This window comes from Oncorhynchus nerka, linkage group LG11, assembly GCF_034236695.1.
Source record: "Oncorhynchus nerka isolate Pitt River linkage group LG11, Oner_Uvic_2.0, whole genome shotgun sequence".
In the NCBI taxonomy this organism is placed as follows: domain Eukaryota; kingdom Metazoa; phylum Chordata; class Actinopteri; order Salmoniformes; family Salmonidae; genus Oncorhynchus; species Oncorhynchus nerka.
This window is the reverse complement of record NC_088406.1, coordinates 42949139-42975607: the sequence shown is the minus strand read 5'-3', so window position 1 is coordinate 42975607 and position 26469 is coordinate 42949139. Positions and strand designations below refer to the sequence as shown.

Genomic DNA, 26469 nt, shown 5'->3' with positions numbered 1-26469 from the left:
TGGTGGTTCCATATTCCCAGTTAAGAAGTTTTAGGTTGTAGTTATTATAGGAATTATAAGACCATTTCTCTCTATACCTTTGACTATTGGATGTTCTAATAGGCACTTTAGTATTGCCAGCCTAATCTCGGGAGTTGATAGGCTTGAAGTCATAAACAGTGCTGTGCTTCAAGCATTGCTAAGAGCTGCTGGCAAACGCAGTAAAGTGCTGTTTGAATGAATGCTTACATGCCTGCTGCTGCCTACCACCGCTCAGTCAGACTGCTCTATCAAATATCAAATCATATACTTAATTATAATATAATAAACACACAGAAATACGAGCCTTTGGTCATTAATATGGTCAAATCCTTAAAATATAATTTCGCGCTAGCTGTGCCACCAGAGACTCTGGGTTCGTGCCCAGGCTCTGTCGCAGCCGGCCGTGACCGGGAGGTCCGTGGGGCGACTCACAATTGTCCTAGCGTCGTCCGGGTTAGGCTGGTAGGGTTATCCTTGTCTCATCGCTCACCAGCGACTCCTGTGGTGGGTCGGGCACAGTGCACGCTAACCAAGGTCGCCAGGTGCACGGTGTTTCCTCCGACACATTGGTGTGGCTGGCTTCCGGGTTAGATGTGCGCTGTGTTAAGAAGCAGTGCGGCTTGGTTGGGTTGTGTTTCGGGGGACGCATGGCTTTCGACCTTCGTCTCTCCCGAGCCCGTACGGGAGTTGTAGCGATGAGACAAGATAGTAACTCATAATTGGATACCACGAAAAAGGGGGTAAAATTAATATTGTTAATATGTTTGTGTATTGATTTTAAGAAAGGCATTGATGTTTATGGTCAGGTACATTATTGCAACGAATGCGCTTTTGTTATATCATCACCCGTTTGGCAAAGTGTAAGTAGGCTGTGATTCAATGATAAATGAACAGGCACCGCATTGATTATATGCAATGCAGAACAACCCTAGTAATATCATGAACCATGTGTAGTTAACTAGTGAAGATTGATTGTTTTTTATAAGATAAGTTTAATGCTAGCTAGCAACTTGGTCCTTTTGATGTTGCACTCGGGTAACAGGTGGTCAGCGTGGTTTCCTCATGGATTGCAATGTAATCGGCCATAATCGGCGTCCAAAAAGGCAGATTACCGATTGTTATGAAAACTTGAAATCAGACCTAATTAATTGGCTATGCCGATTAATTGGTCGACCTGTAATCCAGAGGGAGTGTGGTGCTAGCCGTCAGAGGCAGTTTTCCTAGTGTGTCTTGGTTCAAATCAAATCAAATTGATTTATATAGCCCTTCGTACATCAGCTGATATCTCAAAGTGCTGTACAGAAACCCAGCCTAAAACCCCAAACAGCAAGCAATGCAGGTGTAGAAGCACGGTGGCTAGGAAAAACTCCCTAGAAAGCCCAAAACCTAGGAAGAAACCTAGAGAGGAACCAGGCTATGTGGGGTGGCCTGTCCTCTTCTGGCTGTGCCGGGTGGAGATTATAACAGAACATGGCCAAGATGTTCAAATGTTCATAAATGACCAGCATGGTCGAATAATAATAAGGCAGAACAGTTAAAACTGGAGCAGCAGCACGGTCAGGTGGACTGGGGACAGCAAGGAGTCATCATGTCAGGTAGTCCTGGGGCACAGTCCTAGGGCTCAGGTCCTCCAAGAGAGAGAAAGAAAGAGAGAATTAGAGAGAGCATATGTGGGGTGGCCAGTCCTCTTCTGGCTGTGCCGGGTGGAGATTATAACAGAACATGGCCAAGATGTTCAAATGTTCATAAATGACCAGCATGGTCGAATAATAATAAGGCAGAACAGTTGAAACTGGAGCAGCAGCACGGCCAGGTGGACTGGGGACAGCAAGGAGTCATCATGTCAGGTAGTCCTGGGGCGTGGTCCTAGGGCTCAGGTCCTCCGAGAGAGAGAAAGAAAGAGAGAAGGGGAGAATTAGAGAACGCACACCTAGATTCACACAGGACACCGAATAGGACAGGAGAAGTACTCCAGATATAACAAACTGCAGCATAAATACTGGAGGCTGAGACATGAGGGGTCAGGAGACACTGTGGCCCCATCCAAGGACACCCCCGGACAGGGCCAAACAGGAAGGATATAACCCCACCCGGTGGCTGGGTCTGTGGGCCGTGCTACAGCTGTGTGACCAGGTCAGCAGTCTCTTTGAGGGGTTGTGGAGTGGGCTGTTGGGCCACTGTGCGCCTCCAGTGTAGTGCTCTAAGTGGTTCTGATAGAGACTCATGAGAAAACACTTGAGAGAGTTTAGTGCTAATAAGATGTGAGTCAGTCTAAGCGAAAGCAGGGCTGTTAATGACGCTCTCACACATAGTTTCACAAACCATCTCACACAATCACACACACACACACACACACTTGGGGATTCTACATGAGTATCATCAGCATGCTGTTCACACACTCTCAGACTTTTGTTCTGTTTCTTTTGCTAATGGGAACTGAGTCACACACACGTTTGAATGGTGTGGCTGCCTGAGGTGGCAGATATCTGGTGCTTCTGGAATTCTGTGGTGGGAAGAAAGATGTTTGACTCCTGTAAGAACCTGTCACACCCTGGCCATAGAGAGGCTTTTTATTCTCTATTTTGGTTGGCCAGGGTGTGACTAGGGTGGGCGTTCTATGTTTTGTATTTCTGGTTTTGGCCTGGTATGGTTCCCAATCAGAGGCAGCTGTCAATCGTTGTCTCTGATTGAGAACCATACTTAGGCAGCCTGTTTTCCCACTATGGGGTGTGGGTAGTTATTTTCTGTTTAGTGTGTTTTGCACCTGACGGAGCTGTTTCGGTTGTTTCTTTTGTTCCTTGTTGTATTTAGTGTTCAGTTTATTAAAATAATGATGAACACTAACCACGCTGCATCTTGGTCCTCACCTTCTTCCACCAACGGTGGTTACAGAACCATTCCTCACACATAACAAAAGCAAGGGTCGTATTCATTGAGGGCACACTCAATGACAAAACATTTTGCAACGGAAAACAAGAAGTGTTTATTTTTAGACAAGTTCAGATGTCTCTTCTTGTTTCAGTCCGTTTTCCATTAGGTGCATAATGAATATTACAAATGAGTCCTGGACTGGAGTCAACATGGCTTTTAATTTTTTTTAAATTGAACCTTTATTTAACCATGTAGGCCAGTTAAGAATAAGTTCTTATTTACAACTGCGACCTGGCCAAGATAAAGCAAAGCAGTGCGACAAAAGCAACACCACAGCGTTACACATAAACAAACGTACAGTCAATAACACAACAGAAACATTTCAACTCAGCAAAAAAAGAAACGTCCTCTCACTGTCAACTGCGTTTATTTTTCAGCAAACTTACCATGTGTAAATATTTGTATGAACATAAGATTCAACAACTGAGACATAAACTGAACAAGTTCCACAGACATGTGACTAACATAAATGGAATAATGTGTCCCTGAACAAAGGGGGGGGGGGGGGGTCAAAATCAAAAGTATCTGGTGTGGCCACCAGCTGCATTAAGTACTGCAGTGCATATCCTCATGGACTGCACCAGATTTGCCAGTTCTTGCTGTGAGATGTTACCCCACTCTTCCACCAAGGTATCTGCAAGTTCCCAGACATTTCTGGGGGGAATGGCCCTAGCCCTCACCCTCCTATCCAACAGGTCCCAGACGTGCTCAATGGGATTGAGATCCGGGCTCTTCCCTGGCCATGACAGAACACTGACATTCCTGTCTTGCAGGAAATCATGCACAGAACGAGCAGTATGGCTGGTGGCATTGTCATGCTGGAGGGTCATGTCAGCCCTCACCCTCCTATCCAACAGGTCCCAGACGTGCTCAATGGGATTGAGATCCGGGCTCTTCCCTGGCCATGACAGAACACTGACGTTCCTGTCTTTCAGGAAATCATGCACAGAACGAGCAGTATGGCTGGTGGCATTGTCATGCTGGAGGGTCATGTCAGGATGAGCCTGCAGGAAGGGTACCACATGAGGGAGGAGGATGTCTTCAATGACAACAAGCTCAGTCCCATGAGTCTGTGACACACCGCCCAAGACCATAACTGACCCTCCACCTCAATATCGATCCCGCTCCAGAGTACATGCCTCGATCCTGCTCATTCCTTTCGACGATAAACGACAATAGGACCATGACCCCCGGTGAGACAAAACTATGACTTGTCAGTGAAGAGCACTTTTTGCCAGTCCTGTCTGGTCCAGCAACAGTGGGTTTGTGCCCATAAGTTACGTTGTTGCCGGTGATGTCTGGTGAGGACCTGCTTTACAACAAGCCTGCAAGCCCTCAGTCCAGCCTCTTTCAGCCTATTGTGGACAGTCTGAGCACTGATGGAGGGATTGTGCGTTCCTGGTGTAACTCGGCAGTTGTTTCCATCCTGTACCTGTCCCGCAGGTGTGATGTTCGGATGTACTGATCCTGTGCAGGTGTTGTTACATGTGGTCTGCCACTGCGAGGACGATCAGCTGTCCGTTCTGTTTCCCTGTAGCGCTGTCTTAGGCGTCTCACAGTACGGACATTGCAATTTATGCCCTGGCCACATCTGCAGTCCTCATGCCTCCTTGCAGCATGCCTAAGGCACGTTCACACAGATGGGCAGGGACCCTGGGCATCTTTCTTTTGGTGTTTTTCAGAGTCAGTAGAAAGGCCTCTTTGGTGTCCTAAGTTTTTATAACTGTGACCTTAATTGCCTACCGTCTGTAAGCTGTTAGTGTCTTAACGACCGTTCCACAGGTGCATGTTCAGTCATTGTTTGTAGTTCATTGAACAAGCATGGGAAACAGTGTTTAAACCCTTTACAATGAACAGCTGTGAAGTTATTTTGATTTTTACTAATTATCTTTGAAAGACAGTTTCTTTTTGTGCTGAGTTTATGTACATTTATGTGCAAATGTAGAATATTAGGGAAGTAAGGCAATAAATAGACCATAGAGGCGAAATAATTACAATTTAGCATTAACACTGGCGTGATAGATGTGCAGATGATGATGTGCAAGTAGAGATATTGGGGTTCAAAAGAGCAAGAACAAAGATAACAGGATGCAATTTTCTGTTTGAAAAAGATAGCCTTCCAGGATACCCAGGCCAGGTCGATTTGAAAGGCCTGCTCACTGAAGTGTTTTAGGGAGCGTTTGACAGTGGTGAGGGGTGGTCGTTTGACCGCGGACCCATTACGGATGCAGGCAATTAGGCAGTGATATCTGAGATCCTGGTTGAAGACAGCAGAGGTGTATTTAGAGGGCAAGTTTGTCAGGATGATATTTAAGAGGGTGCCCATGGTTACCGATTTAAGGGTTGTACCTGGTAGGCTCCTTGATAATTTGTGAGAGATTGAGGGCATCTAGCTTAGATTGTAGGATGGCCGGGGTGTTAAGCATATCCCAGTTTAGGTCACCTAACAGTATGACCTCTGAAGATATATGGGGAGCAATCAATTCACATCTGGTGTCCAGGGCACAGCTGGGGGTTGAGGGGGTCTATAACAAGCTGCAACGTTGAGAGACTTGTTTCTGGAAAGGTGGATTTTTAAAAGTAGAAGGTTGAATTGTTTGTGCACAGACCTGGATAGTATAACAGAACTCTGCAGGCTATCTCTGTGGTAGATTGCAACTCCGACCCCCTTTGGCAGATCTATCTTGTCAGGAAAAGGTTGTGGTTGGGGATGGAAATTTCAGGATTTTGGTGGCCTTCCTAAGCCAGGATTCAGACACGGCTAGGACATCCGGGTTGACGGAGTGTGCTAAAGCAGTGAATAAAACAAACTTAGGGAGGAGGCTTCTGATGTTAACATGCATGAAACCAAGGCTTTTACGGTTACAGAGGTCAACAAATGAGAGCGCCTGGGGAATGGGAGTGGTGCTGGGGGCTGCATGGCCTGCGTTAACCTCTACATCACCAGAGGAACAGAGGAGGAGTAGGATAGGAGTACGGCTAAAGGCTAAAAGAACGGGTCGTCTAGTGCGTTCAGAACAGAGAGTAAAAGGAGCAGATTTCTGGGCGTGGAAGAATCGATTCAAGGCATAATGTACAGACAAGGGTATGGTAGGATTTGTGTACAGTGGAGGTAAACCTAGGCATTGAGAGACGATGAGAGAGGTTTTGTCTCTAGAGGCATCAGTTAAGCCAGGTGAGGTCACCGCGTGTGTGGGGGTAGGACAAAAGGGCTATCTAAGGCATGTTGGGCAGGGCTGGGGGCTCTACAGTGAAATAAGACAATAATCCCTAACCGAAACAGCAATAGACAAGGCATATTAACATTAGGGAGAGGCATGTGTAGCCGAGTGATCATAGGGTCCAATGAGTAGCAATAGGTGAGCCAGGGAGCCGTTTCAGTCGTCGCTACTACGCTAGGCGAGCTGGAGACATGATGATTCAGGCGTCACAATGGAAGAGCTTGTTGAAATCACCTCGGACGATTACATCGGCAGACCAGTCACGATGGATCGGCGGGGCTCCGTGTTGGCAGTAAAGGGTCCAGGCCAATTCGCAAAAGAGGTATTGTAGCCCAAGAATTAGCTGGTGGACCATCTCGTGTAGCCGGGAAATGAGCCTAGCTCAAGGCTAACTGGTCCTTGCTTCGGGACAGAGACGTTAGCCAGGTGTAGCCACTCAGATTGCAGCTAGCTAGCTGCGATGATCCGGTGTAAAGGTTCAGAGCTTGCGATAGGAATCCGGAGATGTGGTAGAGAAAAAGCAGTCCGATATGCTCTGGATTGATATTGCGCTGTGCAGACTGGCAAGTATTGAGCTGAGGCTGGCTGGTGTCCGAGTTAACGGTGAAGACCGCTAGCAGTAGCTAACTGACTACTAGCTAGTAGCTAGTTAGCTGGCTAGCTGCTGATGGGGGTTCCGCTTCTATATAAAAATAGCAGATCCTTACCACATTGGGTGAGGCGGGTTGCAGGAGAGTATATTCAGTCCGTAGATGGAAAGTGAGATGGAAATATGTATGAAATATATACGAAAAAACCCCAGAGGAAAACAATATTTGCACGGGACAGGACAAGACAAAACACACATCCGACTGCTACGCCATCTTGGAACCTACTTAGCTTTATCTTCTCTCACCTTCAAACACTTTTGTCAGAGTTTTTTTCTCTCTCTAAATATGGTGAATTATTAATGGGAGAAAGCAGCATGAAAGAGACTGCCAGGGTCCATTAAAGTAATGTGTGCGTGATAGTGACAAACCTTGTGCCTCTGGTTGCACATATGAGTTCAAACCCTAGGTTTGTTCGCAGAACATTTCTGATTACTTATGGACATAACCGGGAAGCCTGTTACCGGGAAGCCTGTTACCAGGAAGCCTGTTTATAACTGTGCATTAATGTATCATTTGTTGTGGCCTTTACAAGAACAATACAGCTAGCATGTATTCGCAATTAGAGAGAGTGAAAAGGCTTTCGCAAGTAGAGATAGTGAAAAGCAAAGAAGACAAGAAAGAGGGAATAGAACATGAAGGAAGAAAGGAGAGACATGATAGGAGGGATGAAAATGAGATTTGAGAGTTTGGGCTGGTAAACTGAGCTCTCTTATCTTAGACGCGCTGCAAATATAAAACTGCCGTAGAACATTGCACTCTCTGCCACTCTTGGTTTTGCAGCCTAAGCAGGAAATGTTGTAATAAACATCCAGGTGTTAATAATGGACAAGGGGAGAATCCTCTGAGCCAATGGTGATGGCTGTTACAGAATAGTGAGGATACAGCCTACGTTTCAGCCTACATTTCGATTGACACCCTATTCCCTGGGGCAGCAGGGTAGCCTAGTGGTTAGAGCGTTGGACTAGTAACCGGAAGGTTGCAAGTTCGAATCCCCGAGCTGACAAGGTACAAATCTGTTGTTCTGCCCCTGAACAGGCAGTTAACCCATTGTTCCTAGGCCGTAATTGAAAATAAGAATTTGTTCTTAACTGACTTGCCTAGTAAAAAAAATGTTCAAAAAGTGTAGTGTACTACTTTTGACCAGAGTCCTGTGAAGTAGTGGTTGTTTGAGATGCAACCATAATATACAGTGGTTTATATATTGAGTCTGAAATGGACATTTCGTTTCCCATGTCATCTATAGTCATTTTCCCTTTCCTCTTTGTGTTGTCAGTTTTTCACAGACCCCTGTGCCAACAGCCCATGTTTCCATGGCAACTGTAGCCGCAGTGGTGAGAGCGAGGAGTACACCTGCGAGTGCAGCGAGGGGTACGAGGGGGAGAAGTGTGAGCAGGGCACCTTGGACCTGCTGCCTGTCTCCAACTGGGATCCCGCCACACCCCCTGCCCCCGAACAGGCCACACCCGCCACACCCACAACCGCCACTCAGCCCTCCCAGCCAACAACAGTGTCCAGCACCACGCAGGCACCTCCGACGCTGCAACCGTGGCAGCCTAAGGCTGGACAGAGACTCTTGGTGGTGCAGTGGGAGAAAGAACAGGTCAGAGATGAATGCTACCTGTACTTGATTAGTCCCAACAGTCCAGTTGACCAGCTAGCTAGGTTCAGAGTTCGCAGAACTTCTTTATTTGTCTTATAAAATAATGACATTTATCCACTTGCTGCCTCATGTGTGTATCTTTGTGTATTTCCATGTATGTGAGTGCCTGTGTGTATGTGTGTCTCTGTGTATCCATGCATGCATATGTGTGTATGTTTGTGTTCCTGTTGCAGGTGACGGAGGGACTGCACTGTGTGAGTCCTGAGCTGTGTGAGCTGACCTCTGGAACTCTGTCTCTCTCTCTAGAGGTGCCTGAGGAGACTGCCATCAAGTAAGAGCCCTGTATTGCATGTACTGGTACCTTCCTGTGTGTATGTGTATATGTGTGTGAGTGTGTGTGTTTGCATAGTGCTCTCCCTCCCTCCCCTATTTATCCTAACCTCTCCCTCTCTCCTCTGTTATCCTATACTCTCCCCTCTCCCCTGTTTATTCTAACCTCTCCCTCTCTCCCCTGTTATCCTATACTCTCCCCTCTCCCCTGTTTATCCTAACCTCTCCCTCTCTCCCCTGTTATCATATACTCTCCCCTCTCCCTCCCTCCCCTGTTTATTCTAACCTCTCCCTCTCTCCCGTTATCCTATACTCTCCCATCTCCCTCCCTCCCCTGTTTATTCTAACCTCTCCCTCTCTCCCCTGTTTATCCTAACCTCCCCCTCTCTCCCCTGTTTATCCTAATCTCTCCCTCTCTCCCCTGTTTATCCTATCCTTTCTCTCTCTCCCCTGTTTATCCTATCCTTTCTCTCTCTCCCCTGTTTATCCTAATCTCTCTCTCTCTCCCCCATGTTTATCCTATCCTCTCTCCCTCTCCCCTGTTTATCCTAATCTCTCCCTCTCTCCCCTGTTTATCCTATCCTCTCTCCCTCTCCCCTGTTTATCCTATCCTTTCTCTCTCTCCCCTGTTTATCCTATCCTCGCTCTCTCTCCCCCATGTTTATCCTAATCTCTCCCTCTCTCCCCTGTTTATCCTATCCTCTCTCTCTCTCCCCCATGTTTATCCTAATCTCTCCCTCTCTCCCCTGTTTATCCTATCCTCTCTCCCTCTCCCCTGTTTATCCTAATCTCTCCCTCTCTCCCCTGTTTATCCTATCATCTCTCCCTCTCCCCTGTTTATCCTAATCTCTCCCTCTCTCCCCTGTTTATCCTATCCTTTCTCTTTCTCCCCTGTTTATCCTAACCTCTCCCTCTCTCCCCTGTTTATCCTAACCTCTCCCTCTCTCCCCTGTTTAACCTAACCTCTCCCTCTCTCCCCTGTTTATCCCCTCCCTCCCTGTTTAACCTAACCTCTCCCTCTCTCCCCTGTTTAACCTAAACTCTCCCTGTCTCCCCTATTTATCCTAACCTCTCCCTCTCTCCCCTGTTTATCCTAACCTCTCCCTCTCTCCCCTGTTTATCCTAATCTCTCCCTCTCTCCCCTGTTTATCCTAATCTCTCCCTCTCTCCCCTGTTTATCCTATCCTTTCTCTTTCTCCCCTGTTTATCCTATCCTCTCTCTCTCTCCCCCATGTTTATCCTATCCTCGCTCTCTCCCATGTTTATCCTAATCTCTCCCTCTCTCCCCTGTTTATCCTATCCTTTCTCTTTCTCCCCTGTTTATCCTAATCTCTCCCTCTCTCCCCTGTTTATCCTATCCTTTCTCTCTCTCCCCTGTTTATCCTATCCTCTCTCTCTCTCCCCCATGTTTATCCTATCCTCGCTCTCTCCCCTGTTTAACCTAGCCTCTCCCTCTCTACCTCCCTCCCATGTTTAACCTAGCCTCTCTCTCTCTCCCCTGTTTATCCTATCCTCTCTCTCTCTCCCCTGTTTATCCTATCCTCTCTCTCTCTCCCCCATGTTTATCCTATCCTCTCTCCCTCCCATGTTTAACCTAGCCTCTCTCTCTCTCCCCTGTTTAACCTAACCCCTCCCTCTCTCCCCTGTTTAACCTAACCTCTCCCTCTCGCCCCTGTTTATCCTAATCTCTCCCTCTCTCCCCTGTTTATCCTATCCTTTCTCTTTCTCCCCTGTTTATCCTAATCTCTCCCTCTCTCCCCTGTTTATCCTATCCTTTCTCTCTCTCCCCTGTTTATCCTAATCTCTCCTCTCTCTCCTATCCCCCATGTTTATCCTATCTCGCTCTCTCCCCTGTTTATCCTAGCCTCTCCCTGTTTCTCTATCCTCCCTCCCTCCCATGTTTAACCTCCCTCTCCCCTGTTTATCCTAACCTCTCCCTCTCTCCCTGTTTATCCTATCCTCTCCTCTCTCTCTCTCCCCATGTTTATCCTATCTCTCTCTCCTCCCATGTTTAACCTAGCCTCTCTCTTTCTCCCTGTTTAACCTAACCTCTCCCTCTCTCCCCCTGTTTATCCTTTCTCTCTCTCCCTAACCTCTCCTCTCTCCCCCTGTTTATCCCCTCCCTCCCTGTTTAACCTAACCTCTCCCTCTCTCCCTGTTTAACCTAACTCTCTCCCTCTCTCCCTGTTTATCCCCTCCCTCCCTGTTTAACCTAACCTCTCCCTCATTCCCCTGTTTATCCCTCTCCCTCCCTGTTTAACCTAACCTCTCCCTCTCTCCCCTGTTTAACCTAACCTCTCCCTCTCTCCCCTGTTTATCCTAACCCCTCCCTCTCTCCCCTGTTTATCCTATCCTCTCACTCTCTCTCCTGTTATCCTATACTCTCCCCTCTCTCCCTCTCTTTCCCTGTTTAACCTAACCACTCCCTCTCTCCCTGTTTATCCTAACCTCTCCTCTCTCCCCTGTTTATCCTAACCTCTCCCTCTCTCCCCTGTTTATCCTATCCTCTCACTCTCTCTCCTGTTTATCCTATCTCTCCTCTCCCTCCCTCCCCTGTTTATCCTAACCCCTCCCTCTCTCCCCTGTTTATCCTAACCTCTCCCTCTCTCCCCTCCCCTGTTTATCCTAACCCCTCCCTCTCTCCCCTGTTTATCCTAACCCTCCCTCTCTCCCCTGTTTATCCTAACCCCTCCCTCTCTCCCCTGTTTATCCTATCCTCTCTCTCTCTCCCTGTTTATCCTATCCTACTCTCCCCTCTCCCTCCCTCCTCCCCGTTTATCCTAACCTCTCCCTCTCTCCCTGTTTATCCTATCCTCTCTCTCTCTCTCCTGTTATCCTATACTCTCCCCTCTCCCTCCCTCCCCTGTTTATCCTAACCTCTCCCTCTCTCCCCTGTTTATCCTAACCTCTCCCTCTCTCCCCTGTTTATCCTAACCCTCCCTCTCTCCCCTGTTTATCCTATCCTCTCACTCTCTCTCCTGTTATCCTATACTCTCTCCTCTCCCTCCCTCCCCTGTTTATCCTAACCTCTCCCTCTCTCCCCTGTTTAACCTAACCTCTCCTCTCTCCCCTGTTTATCCTATCCTCTCACTCTCTCTCCCTGTTATCCTATACCCCTCCTCTCTCTCTCCCTCTCCCCTGTTTATCCTAACCCCTCCTCTCTCCCCTGTTTATCCTAACCCCTCCCTCTCTCCCCTGTTTATCCTAACCTCTCCTCTCTCCCCTGTTTATCCTAACCCCTCCCTCTCTCCCCTGTTTATCCTAACCCCTCCCTCTCTCCCCTGTTTATCCTAACCTCTCCCTCTCTCCCTGTTTATCCTAACCTCTCCCTCTCTCCCCTGTTTATCCTATCCTCTCACTCTCTCTCCTGTTATCCTATACTCTCCCCTCTCCCTCCCTCCCCTGTTTATCCTAACCTCTCCCTCTCTCCCCTGTTTATCCTATCCTCTCACTCTCTCCCCTCTCCCTCCCTCCCTCCCTGTTTTATCCTAACCTCTCCCTCTCTCCCCTGTTTATCCTATCTCTCCCCTCACTCTCTCTCCTGTTATCCTATCCCCTCTCTCCCTCTCCCTCCCTCCCTGTTTATCCTAACCTCTCCCTCTCTCCCCTGTTTATCCTAACCTCTCCCTCTCTCCCTGTTTATCCTATCCTCTCACTCTCTCTCCTGTTATCCTATACTCTCCCTCTCCCCTGTTTATCCTAACCCCTCCCTCTCTCCCCTGTTTATCCTAACCCCCTCTCTCCCTGTTTATCCTAACCCCTCCCTCTCTCCCTGTTTATCCTAACCCCTCCCTCTCTCCCCTGTTTATCCTAACCCCTCCCTCTCTCCCTGTTTATCCTAACCCCTCCCTCTCTCCCCTGTTTATCCTAACCTCTCCCTCTCTCCCTGTTTATCCTATCCTCTCACTCTCTCTCCTGTTATCCTATACTCTCCCCTCTCCTCCCTCCCTGTTTATCCTAACCTCTCCCTCTCTCCCCTGTTTATCCTATCCTCTCTCTCTCCTGTTTATCCCCTCTCCCTCCCTCCCTCCCTGTTTATCCTAACCTCTCCCTCTCTCCCCTGTTTATCCTATCCTCTCACTCTCTCTCCTGTTATCCTATACTCTCCCCTCTCCCCTGTTTATCCTAACCTCTCCCTCTCTCCCCTGTTTATCCTAACCTCTCCCTCTCTCCCTGTTTATCCTAACCCCTCCCTCTCTCCCCTGTTTATCCTATCCTCTCACTCTCTCTCCTGTTATCCTATACTCTCCCCTCTCCCTCCCTCCCCTGTTTATCCTAACCTCTCCCTCTCTCCCCTGTTTATCCTAACCTCTCCCTCTCTCCCCTGTTTATCCTATCCTCTCACTCTCTCTCCTGTTATCCTATACTCTCCCCTCTCCCTCCCTCCCCTGTTTATCCTAACCCCTCCCTCTCTCCCCTGTTTATCCTAACCTCTCCCTCTCTCCCCTGTTTATCCTAACCCCTCCCTCTCTCCCCTGTTTATCCTAACCCCTCCCTCTCTCCCCTGTTTATCCTAACCCCTCCCTCTCTCCCCTGTTTATCCTAACCCCTCCCTCTCTCCCCTGTTTATCCTAACCTCTCCCTCTCTCCCCTGTTTATCCTATCCTCTCACTCTCTCTCCTGTTATCCTATACTCTCCCCTCTCCCTCCCTCCCCTGTTTATCCTAACCCCTCCCTCTCTCCCCTGTTTATCCTAACCTCTCCCTCTCTCCCCTGTTTATCCTATCCTCTCACTCTCTCTCCTGTTATCCTATACTCTCCCCTCTCCCTCCCTCCCTGTTTATCCTAACCCCCTCCCTCTCTCCCTGTTTATCCTAACCCTCCCTCTCTCCCCTGTTTATCCTAACCCCTCCCTCTCTCCCCTGTTTATCCTAACCCCTCCCTCTCTCCCCTGTTTATCCTAACCTCTCCCTCTCTCCCTGTTTATCCTATCCTCTCACTCTCTCTCCTGTTATCCCTATACTCTCCCTCCCTCCCTCCCTGTTTATCCTAACCCCTCCCTCTCTCCCCTGTTTATCCTAACCTCTCCCTCTCTCCCTGTTTATCCTAACCTCTCCCTCTCTCCCTATTTATCCTAACCCCTGCCTCTCTCCCCCTGTTTATCCTAACCCCTCCTCTCTCCCCTGTTTATCCTAACCTCTCCCTCTCTCCCCTGTTTATCCTAACCTCTCCCTCTCTCCCGTTTATCCTAACCCCTCCCTCTCTCCCCTGTTTATCCTATCCTCTCACTCTCTCTCCTGTTATCCTATACTCTCCCTCTCCCTCCCTCCCCTGTTTATCCTAACCTCTCCCTCTCTCCCCTGTTTATCCTAACCTCTCCCTCTCTCCCCTGTTTATCCTATCCTCTCACTCTCTCTCCTGTTATCCTATACTCTCCCCTCTCCCTCCCTTGTTTATCCTAACCCCTCCCTCTCTCCCCTGTTTATCCTATCCTTTCTCTTTCTCCCCTGTTTATCCTAATCTCTCCCTCTCTCCCCTGTTTATCCTATCCTCTCTCCCTCTCCCCTGTTTATCCTAATCTCTCCCTCTCTCCCCTGTTTATCCTATCATCTCTCCCTCTCCCCTGTTTATCCTAATCTCTCCCTCTCTCCCCTGTTTATCCTATCCTTTCTCTTTCTCCCATGTTTATCATAGCCTCTCTCTCTCTCCCCCATGTTTATCCTATCCTCGCTCTCTCCCATGTTTATCCTAATCTCTCCCTCTCTCCCCTGTTTATCCTATCCTTTCTCTTTCTCCCCTGTTTATCCTAATCTCTCCCTCTCTCCCCTGTTTATCCTATCCTTTCTCTCTCTCCCTGTTTATCCTATCCTCTCTCTCTCTCCCCCATGTTTATCCTATCTCGCTCTCTCCCTGTTTAACCTAGCATCTCCCTCTACCTCCCTCCCATGTTTAACCTAGCCTCTCTCTCTCTCCCTGTTTATCCTATCCTCTCTCTCTCCCCTGTTTATCCTATCCTCTCTCTCTCTCCCCCATGTTTATCCTATCCTCTCTCCCTCCCATGTTTAACCTAGCCTCTCTCTCTCTCCCCTGTTTAACCTAACCCCTCCCTCTCTCCCCTGTTTAACCTAACCTCTCCCTCTCGCCCCTGTTTATCCTAATCTCTCCCTCTCTCCCCTGTTTATCCTATCCTTTCTCTTTCTCCCCTGTTTATCCTATCCTCTCTCTCTCTCCCCCATGTTTATCCTATCCTCGCTCTCTCCCATGTTTATCCTAATCTCTCCCTCTCTCCCCTGTTTATCCTATCCTTTCTCTTTCTCCCCTGTTTATCCTAATCTCTCCCTCTCTCCCCTGTTTATCCTATCCTTTCTCTCTCTCCCCTGTTTATCCTATCCTCTCTCTCTCTCCCCCATGTTTATCCTATCCTCGCTCTCTCCCCTGTTTAACCTAGCCTCTCCCTCTCTACCTCCCTCCCATGTTTAACCTAGCCTCTCCCCTGTTTATCCTAACCTCTCCCTCTCTCCCCTGTTTATCCTATCCTCTCTCTCTCTCCCCCATGTTTATCCTATCCTCTCTCCCTCCCATGTTTAACCTAGCCTCTCTCTCTCTCCCCTGTTTAACCTAACCTCTCCCTCTCTCCCCTGTTTAACCTAACCTCTCCCTCTCGCCCCTGTTTATCCCCTCCCTCCCTGTTTAACCTAACCTCTCCCTCTCCCTGTTTAACCTAACCTCTCCCTCTCCCCCTGTTTATCCCCTCCCTCCCTGTTTAACCTAACCTCTCCCTCATTCCCTGTTTATCCCCTCCCTCCCTGTTTAACCTAACCTCTCCCTCTCTCCCTCTCTCCCTGTTTAACCTAACCTCTCCCTCTCTCTCTCCCCTGTTTAACCTAACCTCTCCCTCTCTCCCTGTTTATCCCCCTCCTTGTTTAACCTAACCTCTCCCTCTCTCCCCCTGTTTTTATCCCCTCCCTCCCTGTTTAACCTAACCTCTCCCTCTCGCCCCTGTTTATCCCCCTCTCCTGTTTATCCTAACCTCTCCTCTCTCCCCTGTTTATCCTAATCTCTCCTCTCTCCCTGTTTATCCTAATCTCTCCTCTCTCCCCTGTTTATCCTATCCTTTCTCTCTCCCCTGTTTATCCTCTCTCTCTCTCTCCCCATGTTTATCCTATCCTCGCTCTCTCCCATGTTTATCCTAATCTCTCCCTCTCTCCCCTGTTTATCCTATCCTTTCTCTTTCTCCCCTGTTTATCCTAATCTCTCCCTCTCTCCCCTGTTTATCCTATCCTTTCTCTCTCTCCCCTTGTTTATCCTATCCTCTCTCTCTCTCCCCCATGTTTATCCTATCCTCGCTCTCTCCCCTGTTTAACCTAGCCTCTCCCTCTCTACCTCCCTCCCATGTTTAACCTAGCCTCTCCCCTGTTTATCCTAACCTCTCCTCTCTCCCCTGTTTATCCTAACCTCTCCTCTCTCCCTGTTTATCCTAACCTCTCCCTCTCTCCCTGTTTATCCTAACCTCTCCCTCTCTCCCCTGTTTAACCTAACCTCTCCCCTGTTTAACGTAACCTCTCTCCCTCTCCCCTGTTTATCCTAACCTCTCCCTCTCTCCCCTGTTTAACCTAACCTCTCTCCCGCTCCCCTGTTTATCCTAACCTCTCCCTCTCGCCCCTGTTTATCCCCTCCCTCCCTGTTTAACCTAACCTCTCCCTCTCTCCCCTGTTTAACCTAACCTCTCCCTCTCGCCCCTGTTTATCCCCTCCCTCCCTGTTTAACCTAACCTCTCCCTCTCTCCCCTGTTTAACCTAACCTCTCCCTCTCTCCCCTGTTTATCCTAACCTCTCCCTCTCTCCCCTGTTTAACCTAACCTCTCTCCCTCTCCCCTGTTTAACCTAACCTCTCCCTCTCGCCCCTGTTTAACCTAACCTCTCCCTCTCTCCCTGTTTATCCCCTCCTCCCTGTTTAACCTAACCTCTCCCTCTCGCCCTGTTTATCCCCTCCCTCCTGTTTAACCTAACCTCTCCCTCTCTCCCCTGTTTAACCTAACCTCTCCCTCTCGCCCCTGTTTATCCCTCCCTCCTGTTTAACCTAACCTCTCCCTCTCTCCCTGTTTATCCCCTCCTCCCTGTTTAACCTAACCTCTCCCTCTCTCCCCTGTTTAACCTAACCTCTCCCTCTCTCCCCTGTTTATCCCTCCTCCCTGTTTAACCTAACCTCTCCCTCGCCCCTGTTTATCCTATCCTCTCCACTCTCTCCCCTGTTATCCTATACTCTCCCTCTCGCCCCTGTTTATCCCCTCCCTCCCTGTTTAACCTAACCTCTCCCTCTCTCCCCTGTTTAACCTAACCTCTCCCTCTCGCCCCTGTTTATCCTAACCTCTCCCTCTCTCCCTGTTTAACCTAACCTCTCCTCTCGCCCCTGTTTATCCTCCTCCCTGTTTAACCTAACCTCTCCTCTCTCCCCTGTTTATCCTAACCTCTCCCTCTCTCCCCTGTTTATCCCCTCCCTCCCTGTTTATCCTAACCTCTCCCTCTCTCCCCTGTTTAACCTAACCTCTCCCTCTCTCCCCTGTTTATCCCCTCCCTCCCTGTTTAACCTAACCTCTCCCTCTCTCCCTGTTTAACCTAAACTCTCCTGTCTCCCCTATTTATCCTAACCCTCCCTCTCTCCCTGTTTATCCTAACCTCTCCCTCTCTCCCCTGTTTATCCTAATCTCTCCCTCTCTCCCCTGTTTATCCTAATCTCTCCCTCTCTCCCCTGTTTATCCTATCCTTTCTCTTTCTCCCCTGTTTATCCTATCCTCTCTCTCTCTCCCCATGTTTATCCTATCCCTCCTCTCTCCCATGTTTATCCTAATCTCTCCTCTCTCCCCTGTTTATCCTATCCTTTCTCTTTCCCCTGTTTATCCTAATCTCTCCCTCTCTCCCCTGTTTATCCTATCCTTTCTCTCTCTCCCTGTTTATCCTATCCTCTCTCTCTCTCCCCATGTTTATCCTATCCTCGCTCCTCTCTCCCTGTTTAACCTAGCCTCTCCTCTCTCTCCCTCCCATGTTTAACCTAGCCTCTCCCTGTTTATCCTAACCTCTCCCTCTCTCCCTGTTTATCCTAACCTCTCCCTCTCTCCCCTGTTTATCCTAACCTCTCCCTCTCTCCCTGTTTATCCTAACCTCTCCTCTCTCCCCTGTTTAACCTAACCTCTCCCCTGTTTAACGTAACCTCCTCCCTCTCCCTGTTTATCCTAACCTCTCCTCTCTCCCTGTTTAACCCTAACCTCTCCGCTCTCCTGTTTATCCTAACCTCTCCCTCTCGCCCCTGTTTATCCCCTCCCTCCTGTTTAACCTAACCTCTCCCTCTCTCCTGTTTAACCTAACCTCTCCCTCTCGCCCTGTTTATCCCTCCTCCCTGTTTAACCTAACCTCTCCCTCTCTCCCTGTTTAACCTAACCTCTCCTCTCTCCCCTGTTTATCCTAACCTCTCCCTCTCTCCCTGTTTAACCTAACCTCTCCCTCTCTCCCCTGTTTATCCTAACCTCCCTCTCGCCCCTGTTTAACCTAACCTCTCCCTCTCTCCCCTGTTTATCCCCTCCCTCCCTGTTTAACCTAACCTCTCCCTCTCGCCCCTGTTTATCCCCTCCCTCCCTGTTTAACCTAACCTCTCCCTCTCTCCCCTGTTTAACCTAACCTCTCCCTCTCGCCCCTGTTTATCCCCTCCCTCCCTGTTTAACCTAACCTCTCCCTCTCTCCCCTGTTTATCCCCTCCCTCCCTGTTTAACCTAACCTCTCCCTCTCTCCCCTGTTTAACCTAACCTCTCCCTCTCTCCCCTGTTTATCCCCTCCCTCCCTGTTTAACCTAACCTCTCCCTCTCGTCCCTGTTTATCCTATCCTCTCACTCTCTCCCCTGTTATCCTATACTCTCCCTCTCCCTGTTTATCCCTCCTCCCTGTTTAACCTAACCTCTCCCTCTCTCCCCTGTTTAACCTAACCTCTCCCTCTCCCTCCCTGTTTATCCCTAACCTCTCCCTCTCTCCCTGTTTAACCTAACCTCTCCTCTCGCCCCTGTTTATCCCTCCCCTCCTGTTTAACCTAACCTCTCCCTCTCTCCCTGTTTATCCTAACCTCTCCTCTCTCCCCTGTTTATCCCCTCTCCTCCCTGTTTATCCTAACCTCTCCCTCTCTCCCCTGTTTAACCTAACCTCTCCCTCTCTCCCCTGTTTATCCCTCCCTCCTCCTGTTTAACCTAACCTCTCCCTCTCTCCCTGTTTAACCTAACCTCTCCCTCTCTCCCCTGTTTATCCCCTCCCTCCTGTTTAACCTAACCTCTCCCTCTCTCCCTGTTTAACCTAAACTCTCCCTGTCTCCCCTATTTATCCTAACCTCTCCTCTCTCTCCCTGTTTATCCTAACCTCTCCTCTCTCCCTGTTTATCCTAATCTCTCCTCTCTCCCCTGTTTATCCTAATCTCTCCCTCTCTCCCTGTTTATCCTATCCTTTCTCTTTCTCCCTGTTTATCCTATCCTCTCTCTCTCTCCCCCATGTTTATCCTATCCTCGCTCTCTCCCATGTTTATCCTAATCTCTCCCTCTCTCCCCTGTTTATCCTATCCTTTCTCTTTCTCCCCTGTTTATCCTAATCTCTCCCTCTCTCCCCTGTTTATCCTATCCTTTCTCTCTCTCCCCTGTTTATCCTATCCTCTCTCTCTCTCCCCCATGTTTATCCTATCCTCGCTCTCTCCCCTGTTTAACCTAGCCTCTCCCTCTCTACCTCCCTCCCATGTTTAACCTAGCCTCTCCCCTGTTTATCCTAACCTCTCCCTCTCTCCCCTGTTTATCCTAACCTCTCCCTCTCTCCCCTGTTTATCCTAACCTCTCCCTCTCTCCCCTGTTTATCCTAACCTCTCCCTCTCTCCCCTGTTTAACCTAACCTCTCCCCTGTTTAACCTAACCTCTCTCCCTCTCCCCTGTTTATCCTAACCTCTCCCTCTCTCCCCTGTTTAACCTAACCTCTCTCCCTCTCCCCTGTTTATCCTAACCTCTCCCTCTCGCCCCTGTTTATCCCCTCCCTCCCTGTTTAACCTAACCTCTCCCTCTCTCCCCTGTTTATCCTATCCTCTCCCTCTCTCCCCTGTTTAACCTAACCTCTCCCTCTCGCCCCTGTTTATCCTATCCTCTCACTCTCTCCCCTGTTATCCTATACTCTCCCTCTCTCCCCTGTTTATCCTATCCTCTCACTCTCTCCCCTGTTATCCTATACTCTCCCCTCTCCCTCCCTCCCCTGTTTAACCTAACCTCTCCCTCTCTCCCCTGTTTATCCCCTCCCTCCCTGTTTAACCTAACCTCTCCCTCTCGCCCCTGTTTATCCTATCCTCTCACTCTCTCCCCTGTTATCCTATACTCTCCCTCTCTCCCCTGTTTATCCTATCCTCTCACTCTTATCCTATCCTCTCCGTCTTGTCCATTGCTGTTCTGGTTAGTGTTTATTGGCTTATTTCACTGTAGAGCCTCTAGTCCTGCTCACTATACCTTATCCAACTTATTAGTTCCACCACCCACACATGCAATGACATCTCCTGGTTTCAATGATGTTTCTAGAGACAATATCTCTCTCTTCATCACTCAATACCTAGGTTTACCTCCACTGTACTCACATCCTACCATACCTTTGTCTGTACATTATACCTTGATGCTATTTTATCGCCCCCAGAAACCTCCTTTTACTCTCTGTTCCAGACGTTCTAGACGACCAATTCTTATTGCTTTTAGCCGTACCCTTATTCTTCTCCTCCTATGTTCCTCTGGCGATGTAGAGGTGAATCCAGGCCCTGCAGTGCCTAGCTCCACTCCTATTCCCCAGGCGCTCTCTTTTGATGACTTCTGTAACCGTAATAGCCTTGGTTTCATGCATGTTAACATTAGAAGCCTCCTCCCTAAGTTTGTTCTTTTCACTGCTTTAGCACACTCTGCCAACCCGGATGTTCTAGCTGTGTCTGAATCCTGGCTTAGGAAGACCACCAAAAATTCAGAAATTTTAATTCCAAACTACAACATTTTCAGACAAGATAGAACTGCTAAAGGGGGCGGTGTTGCAATCTACTGCAAAGATAGCCTGCAGAGTTCTGTCCTACTATCCAGGTCTGTACCCAAACAATTTGAACTTCTACTTTTTAAAAATCCACCTCTCTAAAAACAAGTCTCTCACCGTTGCCGCCTGCTATAGACCACCCTCTGCTCCCAGCTGTGCTCTGGACACCATATGTGAACTGATTGCCCCATCTATCTTCAGAGCTCGTGCTGCTAGGCGACCTAAACTGGAACATGCTTAACACCCCAGCCATCCTACAATCTAAACTTGATGCCCTCAATCTCACACAAATTATCAATGAACCTACCAGGTCCCCCCCCAAAGCCTTAAACACGGGCACCCTCATAGATATCATCCTAACCAACTTCCCCTCTAAATACACCTCTGCTGTCTTCAACCAAGATCTCAGCGATCACTGCCTCATTGCCTGCATCCGTAATGGGTCAGCGGTCAAACGACCTCCACTCATCACTGTAAAACGCTCCCTGAAACACTTCAGCGAGCAGGCCTTTCTAATCGACCTGGCCGGGTGTCCTGGAAGGATATTGATCTCATCCCGTCAGTAGAGGATGCCTGGATATTTTTTAAAAATGCCTTCCTAACAATGTTAAATAAACATGCCCCATTCAAGAAAATTAGAACCAGGAACAGATATAGCCCTTGGTTCTCCCCAGACCTGACTGCCCTTAACCAACACAAAAACATCCTATGGCGTTCTGTTTAGCATCGAACAGTCCCCCTGATATGCAGCTGTTCAGGGAAGCTAGAAACCGTTATACACAGGCAGTTAGAAAAGCCAAGGCTAGCTTTTTCAAGCAGAAATTTGCTTCCTGCAACACTAACTCTAAAAAGTTCTGGGACACTGTAAAGTCCATGGAGAATAAGAACACCTCCTCCCAGCTGCCCACTGCACTGAAGATAGGAAACACTGTCACCACTGATAAATCCACCATAATTGAGAATTTCAATAAGCATTTTTCTACGGCTGGCCATGCTTTCCACCTGGCAACTCCTACCCCGGTCAACAGCACTGCACCCCCAACAGCAACTCGCCCAAGCCTTCCCCATTTCTCCTTCTCCCAAATCCATTCAGCTGAAGTTCTGAAAGAGCTGAAAAATCTGGACCCCTACAAATCAGCCGGGCTAGACAATCTGGACCCTTTCTTTCTAAAATTATCTCTCCTGAAATTGTTGCCACCCCTATTACTAGCCTGTTCAACCTCTCTTTCGTGTCATCTGAGATTCCCAAAGATTGGAAAGCAGCTGCGGTCATCCCCTCTTCAAAGGGGGACACTCTTGACCCAAACTGCTACAGACCTATATCTATCCTACCATGCCTTTCTAAGGTCTTCGAAAGCCAAGTCAACAAACAGATTACCGACCATTTCGAATCTCACCATACCTTCTCTGCTATGCAATCTGGTTTCAGAGCTGGTCATGGGTGCACCTCAGCCACGCTCAAGGTCCTAAACGATATCTTAACCGCCATCGATAAGAAACATTACTGTGCAGCCGTATTCATTGATCTGGCCAAGGCTTTCGACTCTGTCAACCACCACATCCTCATCGGCAGACTCGACAGCCTTGGTTTCTCAAATGATTGCCTCGCCTGGTTCACCAACTACTTCTCTGATAGAGTTCAGTGTGTCAAATCGGAGGGTCTGCTGTCCGGACCTCTGGCAGTCTCTATGGGGGTGCCACAGGGTTCAATTCTTGGACCGACTCTCTTCTCTGTATACATCAATGAGGTCGCTCTTGCTGCTGGTGAGTCTCTGATCCAACTCTATGCAGACGACACCATTCTGTATACTTCCGGCCCTTCTTTGGACACTGTGTTAACAACCCTCCAGGCAAGCTTCAATGCCATACAACTCTCCTTCCGTGGCCTCCAATTGCTCTTAAATACAAGTAAAACTAAATGCATGCTCTTCAACCGATCGCTACCTGCACCTACCCGCCTGTCCAACATCACTACTCTGGACGGCTCTGACTTAGAATACGTGGACAACTACAAATACTTAGGTGTCTGGTTAGACTGTAAACTCTCCTTCCAGACCCATATCAAACATCTCCAATCCAAAGTTAAATCTAGAATTGGCTTCCTATTTCGCAACAAAGCATCCTTCACTCATGCTGCCAAACATACCCTTGTAAAATTGACCATCCTACCAATCCTCGACTTTGGCGATGTCATTTACAAAATAGCCTCCAATACCCTACTCAACAAATTGATGCAGTCTATCACAGTGCTATCCGTTTGTCACCAAAGCCCCATATACTACCCACCATTGCGACCTGTACGCTCTCGTTGGCTGGCCCTCGCTTCATACTCGTCGCCAAACCCACTGGCTCCATGTCATCTACAAGACCCTGCTAGGTAAAGTCCCCCTTATCTCAGCTCGCTGGTCACCATAGCATCTCCCACCTGTAGCACACGCTCCAGCAGGTATATCTCTCTAGTCACCCCCAAAACCAATTCTTTCTTTGGCCGCCTCTCCTTCCAGTTCTCTGCTGCCAATGACTGAACGAACTACAAAATCTCTTAAATTGGAAACACTTATCTCCCTCACTAGCTTTAAGCACCAACTGTCAGAGCATCTTACAGATTACTGCACCTGTACATAGCCCACCTATAATTTAGCCCAAACAACTACCTCTTTCCCAACTGTATTTAATTTATTTATTTATTTTGCTCTTTGCACCCCATTATTTTTATTTCTACTTTGCACATTCTTCCATTGCAATACTACCATTCCAGTGTTTTACTTGCTATATTGTATTTACTTTGCCACCATGGCCTTTTTTGCCTTTACATCCCTTCTCACCTAATTTGCTCACATTGTATATAGACTTGTTTTTTTTGTTTTGTTTTTTTACTGTATTATTGACTGTATGTTTGTTTTACTCCATGTGTAACTCTGTGTCGTTGTATGTGTCGAACTGCTTTGCTTTATCTTGGCCAGGTCGCAATTGTAAATGAGAACTTGTTCTCAACTTGCTTACCTGGTTAAATAAAGGTGAAATAAAATAAAATAAAACTCTCTCCCCTGTTATCCTATACTCTCCCCTCTCCCTCCCTCCCCTGTTTAACCTAACCTCTCCCTCTCTCCCCTGTTTATCCTATCCTCTCACTCTCTCCCCTGTTATCCTATACTCTCCCCTCTCCCTCCCTCCCCTGTTTATCCTAACCTCTCCCTCTCTCCCCTGTTTATCCTATCCTCTCACTCTCTCCCGTTATCCTATACTCTCCCCTCTCCCTCCCTCCCGTTTATCCTAACCTCTCCCTCTCTCCCCTGTTTATCCTATCCTCTCACTCTCTCTCCTGTTATCCTATCCTCTCACTCTCTCTCCTGTTATCCTATACCCCTCTCCCTCCCTCCCTGTTTATCCTAACCTCTCCTCTCTCCCCTGTTTATCCTAACCTCTCCCTCTCTCCCCTGTTTATCCTAACCCCTCCCTCTCTCCTGTTTATCCTATCCTCTCACTCTCTCTCCTGTTATCCTATACTCTCCCTCTCCCTCCCCTGTTTATCCTAACCTCTCCCCCTCTCTCCCTGTTTATCCTAACCTCTCCCTCTCTCCCGTTTATCCTATCCTCTCACTCTCTCTCCTGTTTATCCCTATACTCTCCTCTCCTCCCTCCCTGTTTATCCTAACCCCCCTCTCTCCTGTTTATCCTAACCTCTCCCTCTCTCCCCTGTTTATCCTAACCCCTCCCTCTCTCCCTGTTTATCCTAACCCCTCCCTCTCTCCCCTGTTTATCCTATCCTCTCACTCTCTCTCCTGTTATCCTATACTCTCCCCTCCCTCCCTCCCCTGTTTATCCTAACCACTCCCTCTCTCCCTGTTTATCCTAACCCTCCCTCTCTCCCTGTTTATCCTAACCTCTCCTCTCTCCCCTGTTTATCCTATCCTCTCACTCTCTCTCCTGTTATCCTATACTCTCCCTCTCCCTCCCTCCCTGTTTATCCTAACCCCTCCTCTCTCCCCTGTTTATCCTAACCTCTCCCTCTCTCCCTGTTTATCCTAACCCCTCCTCTCTCTCCCTGTTTATCCTAACCCCTCCCTCTCTCCCTGTTTATCCTAACCCCTCCTCTCTCCCCTGTTTATCCTAACCCCTCCCTCTCTCCCTGTTTATCCTATCCTCTCACTCTCTCCCGTTTATCCTATACTCTCCCTCTCCCTCCCTCCCGTTTATCCTAACCTCTCCCTCTCTCCCCTGTTTATCCTATCCTCTCACTCTCTCTCCTGTTATCCTAACTCTCCCCTCTCCCTCCCCCCTGTTTATCCTAACCTCTCCCTCTCTCCCTGTTTATCCTAACCTCTCCCTCTCTCCCCTGTTTATCCTAACCCCTCCCTCTCTCCCCTGTTTATCCCCTCCCTCCCTGTTTAACCTAACCTCTCCCTCTCGCCCCTGTTTATCCTATCCTCTCCTCTCTCCCTGTTTATCCTAACTCTCCCTCTCTCCCTGTTTATCCTATCCTCTCACTCTCTCCCTGTTATCCTATACTCTCCTCCTCTCCCTCCTCTCCCTGTTTAACCTAACCTCTCCCTCTCTCCCTGTTTATCCTATCCTCTCACTCTCCCTGTTTATCCTATACTCTCCCCTCCCTCCCTCCCCTGTTTATCCTAACCTCTCCCTCTCTCCCCTGTTTATCCTATCCTCTCACTCTCTCCCGTTATCCTATACTCTCCCCTCTCCCTCCCTCCCGTTTATTCAAACCTCTCCCTCTCTCCCCTGTTTATCCTATCCTCTCACTCTCTCTCCTGTTATCCTATACTCTCCCCTCTCCCTCCCTCCCCTGTTTATCCTAACCCTCCCTCTCTCCCTGTTTATCCTAACCTCTCCCTCTCTCCCTGTTTATCCTAACCTCTCCCTCTCTCCCCTGTTTATCCTAACCTCTCTCTCTCTCCCCTGTTATCCTATACTCCTCTCCCTCCCTCCCCTGTTTATCCTAACCCCTCCCTCTCTCCCCTGTTTATCCTAACCCCTCCCTCTCTCCTGTTTATCCTAACCCCTCCCTCTCTCCTGTTTATCCTAACCCTCTCCCTCTCCCCTGTTTATCCTAACCCCTCCCTCTCTCCCCTGTTTATCCTAACCCCTCCTCTCTCCCCTGTTTATCCTAACCTCTCCCTCTCTCCCCTGTTTATCCTAACCTCTCCCTCTCTCCCCTGTTTATCCTATCCTCTCCTCTCTCTCCTGTTTATCCTATACTCTCCCTCTCCCTCCCTCCCTGTTTATCCTAACCCCTCCCTCTCTCCCCTGTTTATCCTAACCTCTCCTCTCTCCCTGTTTATCCTAACCCCTCCCTCTCTCCCCTGTTTATCCTAACCCCTCCCTCTCTCCCCTGTTTATCCTAACCCCTCCCTCTCTCCCCTGTTTATCCTAACCCCTCCCTCTCTCCCCTGTTTATCCTATCCTCTCACTCTCTCCTGTTATCCTATACTCTCCCCCTCTCCCTCCCCTGTTTATCCTAACCTCTCCCTCTCTCCCTGTTTATCCTATCCTCTCCTCTCTCTCCTGTTATCCTATACTCTCCCCTCTCCCTCCCCTGTTTATCCTAACCTCTCCCTCTCTCCCTGTTTATCCTAACCTCTCCCTCTCTCCCTGTTTATCCTAACCCCTCCTCTCTCCCCTGTTTATCCCCTCCTCCTAACCCTCCCTCTCGCCCCTGTTTATCCTATCCTCTCACTCTCTCCCCTGTTTAT

At 48.7% G+C, this 26469-nt stretch overlaps 1 protein-coding gene across 1 annotated transcript in view; it reads left to right on the top strand.

Moving 5' to 3' along the window:
- The window catches only part of LOC115136907 (delta and Notch-like epidermal growth factor-related receptor), a 90060-nt gene that overhangs the window by 32293 nt on the left and 31298 nt on the right, over positions 1–26469 (top strand). The window contains exons 2-3 of the mRNA XM_029672813.2: positions 8097–8423; positions 8657–8754. Of these exons, the coding sequence (XP_029528673.1) occupies positions 8097–8423; positions 8657–8754 (425 nt within the window). The remainder of the gene's footprint in view (positions 1–8096; positions 8424–8656; positions 8755–26469) is intronic.